General features: G+C 41.6%; 1 protein-coding gene across 8 annotated transcripts in view; it reads left to right on the top strand.

The window, feature by feature from the left end:
- FAM114A1 (family with sequence similarity 114 member A1) overlaps positions 1-13710 on the top strand; it is a 166275-nt gene that overhangs the window by 140785 nt on the left and 11780 nt on the right. For 4 of the 8 annotated variants that reach the window (XM_070506037.1, XM_070506034.1, XM_014827395.3 and 1 more), the window contains 3 exons: positions 3958-4087; positions 11591-11682; positions 13471-13632. In XM_070506037.1, the coding sequence (XP_070362138.1) occupies positions 3958-4087; positions 11591-11682; positions 13471-13632 (384 nt within the window). The remainder of the gene's footprint in view (positions 1-3957; positions 4088-11590; positions 11683-13470; positions 13633-13710) is intronic. The other 4 variants (XM_070506036.1, XM_070506035.1, XM_014827398.3 and 1 more) reach the window with 1 other exon arrangement.

The raw sequence follows: 13710 nt of genomic DNA, 5'->3' as shown, positions 1-13710 counted from the left end.
GTCAAAACTGGTAAGAGTTATTATCCTCACTCCTAGAACAGCCCAAGATGGGGGCGCCTGGTCAGCAGGCAGCTTTCCTGCCTTTAGGGAGCCAGGAGCCAGGCTCTGTCCATCTTGTGGCTTCACTAGACCCAGCCTAAAGTTCACAGGCCTCTGGCAAGAATACAAATGGAGATCCATACTGGGGTTGTGAGATTCAGCAAATAAAATTACAGGGTGACTAGTTAAATTTTAACTTTAGATAAATGGTGAATACTGTTTTAGTATAAATAGGTCGCATGAAATATTTGGGACACAGACTTACACTAAGAAAATATTCATTGTTTATCTGGAATTTAAATTTAACTAGACTTTTTTTTTTTTTTGGTGAGGAAGATTCACCCTGAGCTAACATCTGGGCTAATCTTCCTGTATTTTTTGATGTGGGATGCCTCCACAGCATGGCCTGATGAGTGGTGTAGGTCCACGCCTGGGATCCGAACCCACAAACCTGAGCTGCCAAAGTGGAGCACGTGGAACTTTAACTTTAACTTCCGCCATGGGGCCAGACCCAAGACATCCTATATTTTACCAGGCAACCTACGCATACCAAATATTTAAAAGTTAAAGGACTTGTGAAACCAATTGTTAAAGAAAATATATTTTGTCAGCCTACCTTGACAAATATACTTTCATAATGACCTAGAAAGCAGGGTTCCCATTTAGAATTCTCAAACTCCTCAAATTTCCACACCACCCTCCTGCCTGCTCTCCTCCCGTTGTCTCCAGCTGTCTCTCACCTCAGGGAGCCTCATGTGTACAGGTGAGGATGCCCTGGTTCAAGCGCCATTGACACCCCTGCAGACAGCCACCTCTTGGCCATCCCTTGGGGTTGGGGTGCACACTCTGATGGATGGTCTCCCTGTAAGGAGCGCAGCTGAGGAAGGGGTTCACACAGGCCATGGAAAGGAACTTTCAGTCACCTGGAGAGTGCTCTAGAAGGGGGAGTGTGGACTCTGGTGGGCACGTCCCTTTGGCCCTGTGACCTCCGCTGTATCCAAGTCTAAAGTATTGGGTTTCACCGTCCTCTAGAGCCTTATTGTCTTCTTATCCCATCAGCATAAGGAGAGAGAGTGTAGAGGGGACGCTCCCATTTTTTAAAAGTCTTGGTTCGGAAATGATACACGTCACCTCTGCTGACATTCCATTGGCTAAAACTTAGACACGTTGTATGGAAATATCAGGAATTATTATCATTACTTTTCTAATAGATTGATTCCAGGATGGCAATAGGCATGGCAAAGTGGTGTTCTGTAAATCTTAAGGAGAAACTAATAATTTTGCCATTATAGTCAATAGTTAATAAAAATAGTAAACAAGAATCGTCAAAATGGCCCCCCACACCCCCTTTCAGGGAAAAGATTTACAAGGCAGACTGTCCACCCCATGTCCTCGACAACACTTAGCACAATTCCAAGCATATAGTCAGCATTCCACAAATATTTATTGAGGAGCGCATGATTATTTATTATTTATTGTTGGATTGAAGTAAGGACTCGATGCACTTCACCTTGGCAGAATGGAATGAACTAGGAGGAAGCAAAAGAGATGCTATAGGAGAAAGATGCCGACAAAAGAGTCCTTAGTTAAAACGAACCCTTCCCAGGGGATGCCAAAAGCGTAAAACCCCAGTGCATTCCCTCCTGGAGGATGGCCACCCTCCGGAAGACACAGGGAAATCAAAATGTTCCACGTGTGTATATATGTTTTCACTGAGTGTTGTACTCAAGCACATTTATTCAACAATTACCTTTTTTATTCAGTCTTAGAAAACTGCTGTTTAGAAAATATATCTGAAGCATAAGAATATGATGTGCACACATCTAGGACCCTGAGACCTAAACACAAGGACTCTGAAAAGATCAGGGCAGAAAGGAATGACGGCAGCCATCCTGCAGGGCGACTTTGCTTCCACCTGCTGAACTCTGAGGCTAATAGGTTTCATGTGGATGACTTCCCGCCGAGCTGCCTCCCAGGGCCTTGGCGCCGGTCGCATTATGCCCTGGTGATGTGCATTAGCTACTTTTAGGAAAATGGTGTCCTGGCCTCTCAGAGGCCCTCTCTAACTCTCTCACTTATCCTCATGTACAAATCTACCGCCATCATGAATATTACAACATATTCTGAAGAGCATTGTGGCTCCTCTGCTGGTTCTCCCTCCAGAGCAAGCATTTGATCTGCAGAATGAAAAAATTAAAAGCTTACAAGTACTGTCTAGTCATACGTGACTTTTTATATGGTCCTCCCTGCCCTTTGACCATTTTGGAAATTAAAATCAATCTTAAAATTCACAGAGGATGACTGGCCATCTGTACAAATAATTATTAAGTTGTTTACAAAGGATAGCTACAAAAGAAGGGTCCTGAAGACAATGAGCACAGAGGACATCAGTTCAAGCATCATCCTGTGAAGCCTCCCCACCCCCGCCTTCCCTCCCGAAGTGGGACTGCAGCTCCCTCCCAGGTGCCACACTGTCGCTGCACTCACGTCTGTCATGGCTTTTGTCAGTTGACATGGGTCTCCCTCCTCTAGACTGCAAGATCTCTGAGAAGAAAAATGTGTCTTTTGCCTTTTTGTAACCCCAGTACAATAACACACATCTAGCAAGTATATATGTATATATATATATATATCTGTATATATACATAGAACATTTGTTTATATGTTTGTTTACATGTGTGTGTATATATAAATATAATTTATTGACCATCACTATAAATACTTCTAAGTACATCATTTTATTTAAACTTCAAAACAACCTTACAAGGTTGGTGGTATTAGTCTTCAATTTATAGATAAGGGAGCTGAAGCGTAGAAGGGTAAAATACGTTACCCAAGGTCACATAATTGAATCCAGGGTTGACGTCAAAGTGTTTTTTTAACCACCATGATAGAAAAGCTACCACCACCATTTATTTAGCATCTGCTGTGTACACTTGTGCAATGTACTTCCTATTCCTTATTTCATTGACCCCACAAAGCATCACAATGAAATGTGGACCTTGTTTTAAAACTGAGAAAAACTTCCTTTGGGTATATACCCAGAAGTGGAATTGCTAGATCATATGGTAGATCTATTTTTAATTTTTTGAGGAAACCAAAAACAGGATTTCAAAGAGATATGTGCACTCCCATGTTTATTGTAATATTATTTACAATAGCCAAGATAAGGAGACAACCTAAATGCCTATCAATGGATGAAAGGATAAAAAAGATGTCATATATATATATGTATATATACACAATGGAATATTATTCACCCGTGAGAAGAGAGGATATATTGTCATTTAGGACAACAAGAATAGACCTTGAGCCCATTATGCTAAGTGAGATAAGTCAGACAGAGACAGACAAGTACTGTATGATCTCACTTATATGTGGAATCTAAAAAAGTCCAACGTCATAAAAAACAGAGTAAAATGGCACTTACCAGGGGTTGAAGGTGGGGAGATTGATTAGATTGATGATGTTTAAGGGCACAAACTTGCAGCGAGTAGTAAATAAGCCAGAGAACTAATGCACAGTATAATGAATATAGACAACAATAGTGTACTGCCATCATCAAACTTGCTAACACACTAAAACTTTATGATTCCAACCACTAAAAAGAAAGGATAATCATGTGACATGATAGAGGCACTAAACCTCACTACGAGTGCAATATATACATGTATCAAATGAACACGTTGTACACCTTAAATTTACACAGTGTTATATGTCAAACACATTCGATTAACAAACTGAGGCCCAAGGAGCTTATGTAACTTACCCAAAGTTGCACAGTTAGTAGGCAGTAAATCCAACATTCAACCTCCCACACTGAGAATCACCTCAGTCCTGGGAGACCTGAGGACGGCCGTACATAAATGTTATTAATGAGAAGAGATGACAGTTATGCCAACCTATTTCTTTTTTCAGGTTCAGTCATTTTTATCATCACTTGATGGAGAGAAGCTGGAACTCTTAAAAAATGACCTAATTTCCATTAAAGACATCTTTGCAGCCAAAGAATTAGAGAATGAAGAGAATCAAGAAGAACAAGGTAAAGGTAAATAACCTGTTAAAGAGCAAGACAGACTGTAGGTACAATTCTTATGAACTCTGTTAGTAAGCACAGCCCTTTGAACAGGGTGGAATTATTTAATTCAGATGCTCCTCCTCCCTGCTTCCAGAACACTCTGTGCATCTGCTCTTGTCACAGGAGCTGGTCACTTTGATCTGTAACCCTCCCTTTTGCTGGGTGGGAACTCCTGACAGAGCCATCTTTATTTCTCTGGTGTCCAGCACAATCCTGGCACATCACATCACAGACGTGCAATAAATGCATATGGTCAAATGAACAAAGAGCACAGTGTGCTCAATGGGGCCCTGATGCCTAGAGTTTATGCTCCGATGTCTAATGTTCTGTGTGCATGCAGAAGTTGTTGAATGTGATTGATGTTGATGGTGGGCAGGTCTTTCAGTGGATTTCTTTTCATATCTTGTTATTCTTTTTAATTTATATGTGCAGGAGTTAGGGTGTACTGGTAAGTGGCCTACACTCCACCGAAAAAGTACAGTTCTGACAAAGGCACCCAGTGCACCACGGTGTGATGTGTTGGGTTGACAATCACTGAACTAAGCCAGGTGTGCACTCCTGATCATCTTCCAGCTGGACAATGACATGACGCCAAGGAGACTAGAACATATTTTGTGAGAAGCAAGCCTTCCTTGAGAGGGGGAAAAAACGTTCTCAAAGTTGGGCATGCTTAATGATTACGTCCATTTGGGAAGAGAATATAGCAAAATATTTGCTATGTACATGGAGAGTGATCTCTTACTGATGTCACCACCAACCACCACAACCACAGTTGTTTGTGTCGCTTATGTTAAAAATTCAAGAGGCTGGCCTGGTGGCGTGGTGGTGAAGTTTGTGCACTCCACTTCGGCGGCCAGGGTTGGCAGGTTTGGATTCCGGGTGCGGACTTACACACTGCCCATCAGCCATGCTGTGGCAGCCTTCCGCATACAAAATAGAGGAAGATGGGCACCGATGTTAGGTCAGGGCTAATCTTCCTCAGCAAAAAGAGGAAGATTGGCAACAGATGTTAGCTCAGGGCCAATCTCCTCACCACAAAAAAAGAAAAAATTCAAGCAACCATAGACACACAAGGCTGGCTTCTCCTGGGACCATCTGAAGGTCCCATCTGAAACATTTTCGCCACTTACTTGCTGAATGGCCCTGAACAAGCTATATCACCTTTCTGAAACTCAGTATCTTCACCTGTAAAGTGAAGACAATGTTACATATTTCCAAGGGCTATTGTGAGGATCAAATTAGATAATATATATAAAAACGTATGTTACAATGCCTGACGCACAAAGCTGCTAAAAACTGTTAACTATTATTATTTAAAGTGCCAACACAATGCCAGGACAGTAATAAGGGTGTAATACGTTGTAGCTTTTACTTATGATTGTACTTGTTGTTACCCAAATGCAGAACAGTGATACTGTGCATTCATACCATGAAGTCACTGGAAGTATTTTCTGCCCATGCATGTTGCACACCTTTAATGAAAGCTCCAACACAAGAGCAGAAATGCTTCAGCCTCGGTGCTCACGGCAAAATTATTCTAAGCATTTGCAAACTGTTATTTAAATACCATCTCCCGCTTTAGCCCCACGTATTGACCTTATGTGCATTCACTTTAATGAGATTTATGCTCGTTGCATCAAAATAGAAAAATCAATTAGACAGAAGCATAGAAAGACCCAGTATCAAAGAAGTAGTTGGAGAATAACATTTTTGAGCGTTTGTATGTTCTACAGTCACAAAGGATGACAGCCTTGTCTCTGTTTTAATAATGGAGAAACTAAGGCGTTAGTTGTCAAAGGTCATGCGGCTAGCATGATAGACCCAAGATGAACTAATATAGATGCTTCTTTTCCAGCATAACAATCACCAAAAAGATCCAGGCTATTTCTCTTCAGTTCCATGATGCCTGAGGTAGACCTTGGTCCTATTGGGAATGTCACTCTGAGAGGATTAAAGAGGATCCCAGGGGCTGGCCCTGTGGCTGAGTGGTTAAGTTCTCATGTTCCGCTTCCGCAGCCCAGGGTTTCTCTGTTTCGGATCCTGGGCACGGACATGGCACTGCTCATCAGGCCATGCTGAGGTGGCATCCCATATAGTACAACCAGAGGCACTCACAGGTAGAATATAAAACTATGTACTGGGAGGCTGTGGGGAGAAGAAGAAGAAAGAAAGGGAAAAAAAAGAAGATTGGCAACAGATGTTAGCTCAGGTGCCAATCTTTAAATAAAAAAGAGGATCCTAACTTCCCCCTAACATCAAAGAGATACTGTTGCCAGAGCAAGTTAAGGCAATATTGCATCCCCAACTAGTGCTATTTTTTGGAGAGGAAACGTGATTCAGTACTGTTAAATAGAAAGTGTTACTATATGTGATGTGTTCCAGTCTTAATGTAGAGCTTCAGTATATTGAGATTGTTGAATATGACCCAAGAAAATTGAAGTCCTGAACAGCATGCTTAAGAAATGGTACATTTGTCTCTCCTTAAGTGACAGAACCCTGTTATCTCCCATAATATATCCATTTTCCCAGAGGGCATCTCCAGATTATAAAAACACTATTAATTCTAATTAACTTAATTTAATAAATAAATGTCATTCAAACACTTCAAGAAGAACCAAGAGAAAAGAATAGTGGGGTTGTCATTAAGTCAATCCAATTATGATGAAGTGCCACAACTCCAGGAAGGTGGAGGGCTTGTCCTAAAGCCGCGGAGAGGAATCTTATCCTGGGGCGAAGCTCTGGGAGACCAGAGCATTTCCATCAAACTTGTGTCTTGTAAGCACTTACGTTCCTAAAAGCCTCCTAACACCTAAATAATTTGTTTCATTGTCTCAGAAAATGTAATCAACTGTCATTCTGTCATTTTCAGGTAGATTTCCTATTGAGCTCCTCTACATTTAGGATGTTAGCTAGTGATTTGCATGTTCGTCTTGCCAGCAGCTTGTAATTTTATCACGCTGCCATGGGTCTCTAATTTGGTTTACCACACTGTTGTGAAGAGATTTTAAAAGGCTGTTTTCTATTTTTATATCCTTGGTGAAGATCTTCTTTTCAGCCATGTGTACAGACCAAGAGTTGTAGTAATAGATATTCTTTGTTGCAATGTTTTGGGGTTTTTTTATTGAGTTCATAATAGTTTACATAATTGTGAATTTCAATTGTACATTATTTCTTGTCTGTCACCATGAGTGCTCCCCTTCTCCCTTGTACCCACCCCCCACCCCCCTTCCCCTGGTAAACACTGAACTGTTCTCTTTGTCCTTGCGTTTGTTTATCTTCCGCATATGAGTGAAATTGTACAGTGTTTGTCTTTCTCAGTCTGGCTTATTTGGCTTAACATAATACCCTCGAGGACCATCCATGTTGTTGCAAATGGGATGATTTTTGTCTTTTTTATGGCTGAGTAGTATTCCATTGTGTGTGTGTGTGTGTGTGTGTGTGTACATTTATATATATATATATATATATATATATATATACACCACGTCTTTATCCAATCATCGGTCGATGGGCACTTGGATTGCTTCCATGTCTTGGCTATCGTGAATAGTGCTGCAATGAACATAGGGGTACATAGGTCACTTTGGATTGTTGATTTCAAGTTATTTGGGTAGATACCCAGTAGTGGGATAGCTGGGTCATATGGTGTTTCTATTTTTAGTTTTTTGAGGAATCTCCATACTGTTTTCCATAATGGCTGCACCAGTTGCCACTCCCACCAGCAGTGTATGAGGGTTCCCTTTTCTCCACAACCTCTCCAACGTTTGTTGTTTTTAGTCTTAGTGATTATAGCCATTTTAACAGGTGTGAGGTGGTATCTTAGTGTAGTTTTGATTTGCATTTCCCAGATGATTGGTGATGTTGAACATCTTTTCATGTGCCTGTTGGCCATCTGTATATCTTCTTTGGAAAAATGTCTGTTCATCTCCTCTGCCCATTTTTTGATTGGGCTGTTCATTTTTTTGTTGTTCAGTTGTGTGAGTTCTTTATATATTATGGAGATTAACCCCTTGTTGGATGTATGATTTGCTAATATTTTCTCCCAATTGGTGGGTTGTCTTTTTGTTTTGATACTAGTTTCCTTTGCCTTGCAGAAGCTCTTTAGTCTGATGAACTCCCATTTGTTTATTTTTTCTTTTGTTTCCCTTTTCTGAGAAGACATGGTATTCGAAAAGATCCTTTTAAGTTCTATGTCAAAGAGTGTACTATCTATATTTTCTTCCAGAAGTTTTATGGTTTCGGGTCTTATGTTCAAGTCTTTGATCCTTTTTGAGTTTATTTTCTGTATGGTGTGAGATAATGGTCTACTTCCATTCTTTTGCAAGTGGTTGTCCAGACTTCTCAACGCCATTTATTGAAGAGACTATCTTTTCTCCACTGTATGTTCTTGGCACCTTTGTCGAAGATTAGCTGTCCGTAGATGTGCAGTTTTATTTCTGGGCTTTCAGTTCTGCTCCATTGATCTGTGTGCCTGTTTTTCTACCAGTACCATGCTGTTTTGATCACTATGGCTTTGTAGTACATTTTGAAGTCAGGGATTATGATACCTCCAGCTTTGTTCTTTTTCCTCAGGATTGCTTTGGCTATTTGGGGTCTTTTTTTGCCTCATATGAATTTTAGGATTCTTTGTATTATTTCCGTGAAGAATGTCATTGGGATTCTCACTAGGATTGCACTGAATCTGTAGATTGCTTTAGGTAGTATGGACGTTTGAACTATGTTTATTCTTCTGATCCATGTGCGTGGAATCTCTTTGCATTTCTTTATGTCATCATCTATTTCTTTCAATAATGTCTTATAGTTTTCATTGTATAAGTCCTTCACCTCCTTGGTAAAATTTATTCCTAGATATTTTATTCTTTTTGTTTGTTGAAACGTTTTTTATCATCTGTTTTTTTCTCCTTCCATTTTTCTCTGTGATTTTTTTTCCTAAAATATTTGATAAAAGTCACTGGTATATTTTTCTGTTTTATAGAATGAATACACATTTAAAAACTGAAGCTGCGTGAGTACTTGTATCCTAGTTTAGTGTTGATGACTCCCAAATATTCTTAATCTTCCTATGTTTATATCCTTGTAGCACATAATGATATAGTTAAATCTTTAGTGTTTGCAGGATACTTTCACATTTGTTGTATTATTTGGTCCTTACAACGACGCTAAAGAGGAGGTGGGTGGGTTTTATTATCCTAAGTTCACAGAGGTGGAAATGGAAGCTGAGAAGCCCTGTGACTGGCCCGGGTCACAGAGCCACTAAACGTAGAACCCCTCCTCCCAAGCCTCAGCCTGGGCTGTCTCTGCCCTGCAACGCTGCCTCTTCCAGAACCAGAAGGCCCCGGCTGTTTGGGAACGAGACCTTGTTGATGCTGCCCTGATGTGCCCCTGCCCCTTTTATTTGCTGGCCTAGAGAGGATGAGATCTAGACCTCTGCCCAACAGAGAGAGAATCTCAGCTTTGGGAGGAAGTTCTCTCTCTCCCCGTTCCCTCTCCCTCTCTCATCCCCCAAGCTCTCCCTTTGTGCATGTGACTAATGCCTTCTCGTTCTTGAAGGCTTGGTTCAGGCATCACCTCCTCCAGGAAGCCTTCTTAACAGCCCTCTGAGGACTGGATTAGGTGCTGCAAAGCCCCCTCAGTCAGAGCACTTGCCTCTTTTGGTTATAATGATTCACTGTGTCGGCTTCATCAGGAACAAAGACAGCCATCTCTCTCTACCCCCAAGGCACATGACTCCCTCCCCTGCTGCGGCCCCCCTGGCCTCCTTGCTGTCCCTGAATAAGCCGGGCACACTCCCTCCTGGACTTTGTGCTAGCGGTGCCTCTGCCTGGAAATCTCTTCCCCTGAGCTGGTGTGGCTCACCCTTCTCCTCCTCCGGTTCATTACTCAAATGGCACTTTCTCAGCTGCCCTCCCATTTAAAATTGCTACCCCCTCACTGTCCCTATTCCTCTTCCTTGCTTTATACTCCTCCATGAATCTTTTCTCCTGACATATATGTTTTACTTCTCTAGTACGTTTACTGATCTGTCTCCCTCATGAGCATATATAAATTCTAGGTGATGTTAAGCTGGTTAAGCCAAATGTTTTGAACAAAGACCTACAAGTTATCCTGGCTGTCTTCATGAGCTGCTGATTAACATTTTGTCTATAAAACAGAGAGCACGTGCAGATGAGTGTTAGATACAGTATTTCTCGCATGGCTTAGTCCTCCCTGAAGCTACTGCCTTCCCCACTGACATAGCCAGAGTATTTTCTTCTCAGAGGGTTTTGAGATCATGTAATCAGGCCGGATTAATGATGCCTTTATTCCCCTCAAAACTGGTAGTAAACTGATTGTGGAATCAATTCTTCAGCACTTATCAGAAACTTTAAAAAAGGCTTCAACTCGTGATACAAATGAGAGAAATAAGACTATAACTTTTTTTTCCCTCTGCAAAGCCCCAGTGCATGCTCGTATATTCTAGTTGTAAGTCCTTTGACTTCTCTTTGAGCTGCCACCACAGCATGGCTAGTGACAGGCAAATAGTGTGGTTCTGCGCCCAGGAACCAAACCCAGGCCACCAAAGGGGAGCATGCTGAACTTTAACTGCCAGGCCATCAGGCCTGGCTCAGACTGTAACTTTTAAAGATCTTTCTTCTTTATTGCCCACCAATGATATTAATTTATTTTTATTTTTAGATATATTAAATATAACATTATACTTTATATAATCAATATATTATTATCTGTGATATAATTTATTAATGAATTGCTTATTCAATAAATATTCATTTTAGCACCTCCTATCTTCCAGGCACTGTGTTAGATGCCCTGGATTCAGGAGTGAACAAAACAAATTCTGTCTCTGTCTTTAGGTAACTTCCAATTTGGAGGGAAGGCTTATTGTTAAGAAATATTGTAAGACCAGCTGGTGTCCCAGGAAACCTTGGGAAATTTCTCTAGAGATATAACATTGTTACATCAGATAGCACACGACCCATCGAGACTAATTCTGCTCCCTTAGCACGGTGGCTCTGTAGACAGAAAAGGTCGCCCTGGGTATCGTTAGGGTTGCCTGGTAAGCATGGCAGTACTCTAGGTCATAAACACAGTGTTGTCCTACGGCTCCCAACCCTGAGAAAGGTCATTCATTTGTTCCTTCGGTCATTCTTTCAACAAGTAGCTACTGACCACCCATAGCTTGAACAAGACACATGAGTCCCTCACTGAGCTCACATTCCCTCTAGGCCAGCCTGGCGGTGCCCCGGCTAGAGCTGCGAGCAACAAGGCTCCAGCAGCCCTCACCCAGCAGCAGTCTCCTACCTCAGTGCTATGCTCATAAGCGAGTGAAACTCATCTTTGCCCGGCAGCTGGAGGACAGGCTGCCGCAGCCCCCACTTAGACTCTGACTGCGGGCTATATGGTTGGGGGAGCTGCCACATCCTGAAGGATGAAAAATAAATCATGCTTCTTACTTCTGTCATTTTCTATTTCTAGGCTTAGAAGAAAAGGGAGAAGGATTTGCTAGCATGCTCACAGAGCTTCTCTTTGAATTACATGTCGCGGCCACGCCTGACAAACTCAATAAGGTCAGCCCCTTCTGAGTCTGAGTCTTTGTCTTTAAAAAAAAAAAAAAGGATCTCAGTTATAAAATTCCAGAGATCCACCCAAAATGGAAATACCCCAAATCCCAAATGGCACATAGCAGGAGGGGAGTGTGAGGTCAGTAATTAAGGTTCAAGGGGGCAACATGATGAAATGTGGTGGCAGAGAACATGGTAGACTGTGTCATGAGATCTGCATTTCAGCTGCAACTTTTACTAGTAATTACCTTGTGACCTTGAACAAGTCACTTCTCCTCAAAATAGAATTTTACATGAGAGCAGTGGTTACCTTCAGCATACGGGAGAAGAGAGGGGTGCTGAATCACCAACAGGTTTTTTCAAATTCCATTTCCCCTCCCCCGCTAAAGTGACATGTCAGGATTAGGCAGAAGGAAGCACGTCAGCCAGGTCAACCACACATCCCCACCCCCCTGGAATGTTGTTGCTACATCATGTCTAAGAACATTCCAGCTTTAACAGTCTGGGTTCCTCTAATAGTTACCACAGTACATTTTGCAGGTTAGTGCCAGGTCTTGCTGTAGAGTTTCTTGATGAGGACACTGATTATTATTTACTTAAAGCTGTGTTATTTTTCCTGTTCTTTCTCTCTTTTTTTTTCCCTTTCTTCTTTTTAGCATGCAGTAGTTGACACAGGCCCTCACTTATCAAAGTGGGTGAGGAAAGGGCAGAATGAGGCAGTGAGGTGGAGAGAGAGTAATTTCTTTATCTCTGGTAGAGGTCACCGACTGTGGCAGGTCAATGACTTGAACACAGTGGGAAATTGCCTCATTCATCTCCGTGCAGCACCTGCCACTGCTCAGAGCGTGTATGATGCCTCCAAGGTCCCACTGGTTTATTTACATAGCCAGGTAAACCTTTGTCTCTAAAAGAGGACACACCAAGGATGGTTTTGGTGGGTTTTGTCTCCCTAAATCATCTTGCCATTAACTGGCCATTCAACACTGACGTTAAACTTTGACGTGTAAGCTTTAAGATGAGAAGTAGGTTTAGCATAAGCTCAGATATAACTTTCACTTAAGCAAACGGCTTAAACTATAATGATCAAAGCTGGGTGACTCTGTCCTTTCTAAATTCAGGGAATAACAGGCAAAGTGGTTTCTGCTTGTTCAATTTAGCCATAATTTTTTAGGCCACAGGTTGTTCAAACTGCACCCATGTGAAATTAAACTAGTTGCAGAGCAGAGCCAGGTCATTCCCACAGCTCTTCTCTCCTGCCCCTTGAGCTGGAAGACGTGGCATGACTAGAGAAGAGCGGAGCCATCCTTCGTCTTCCCAGCACAATACGTTATTAGGTCCATGAAACATTAAGGGCTTTATGAGACACTTCAAATGAGGAAATTTGCTGTAGCAATGACCGTGGCTAAATCTCTAACCTGTGTACATTTAAAAAGTACTATTATTCTTTTACAGTTGGTCAGGCAAAGTGAAAAATATACTATCGATCTTTCAAGGTGACTGTCATTTTTATTCTTATCTGAATATCACATTAGAACGCTCTGTGGAAAGTCATCCAGCCCTGCACTGTTCTCTCTCTACTTTCTTTTTATTCTGTCCCCTTTCTTACTTTATATTTACCAGAAAGCAACAACAAGATGTTTTTAAGGAGGTTCAGGAATTGCCCCATCATGCTTTAAATTTACAGAGAATGACCCTTAAAGGTTTAGGGCAACTTGATCCTAGTCTTGGGATTGGAATTTCTTAGTCTCCATGTTGACACGATAAATGTGTTGCTCTGGTTGGGGGCCTTTGCAGGCCATGAAAAAAGCTCATGACTGCATGGACGAAGATCAAACCGTGGTGTCGGTAGATGTGGCAGAAGAGTCAGAGGAGAAAACTAAAAAGGAAGAAGGGGAAGAAAAACCTGAAAACCCCAAAGAAGACGGAAAGGAAGGAAGGAGAACGAAGACAGTTGAGGTAAACTTATATTGTCCACCTCAAAAGCAGTAATATTATGTTAATTTTATTAGCAGCCCAATTTTAAATGAGGAGAGG

Source organism: Equus asinus, chromosome 3, assembly GCF_041296235.1.
Source record: "Equus asinus isolate D_3611 breed Donkey chromosome 3, EquAss-T2T_v2, whole genome shotgun sequence".
NCBI lineage: Eukaryota > Metazoa > Chordata > Mammalia > Perissodactyla > Equidae > Equus > Equus asinus.
Note: the sequence above shows the minus strand (reverse complement) of the source record. Positions and strands in the feature narration are given on the sequence as shown.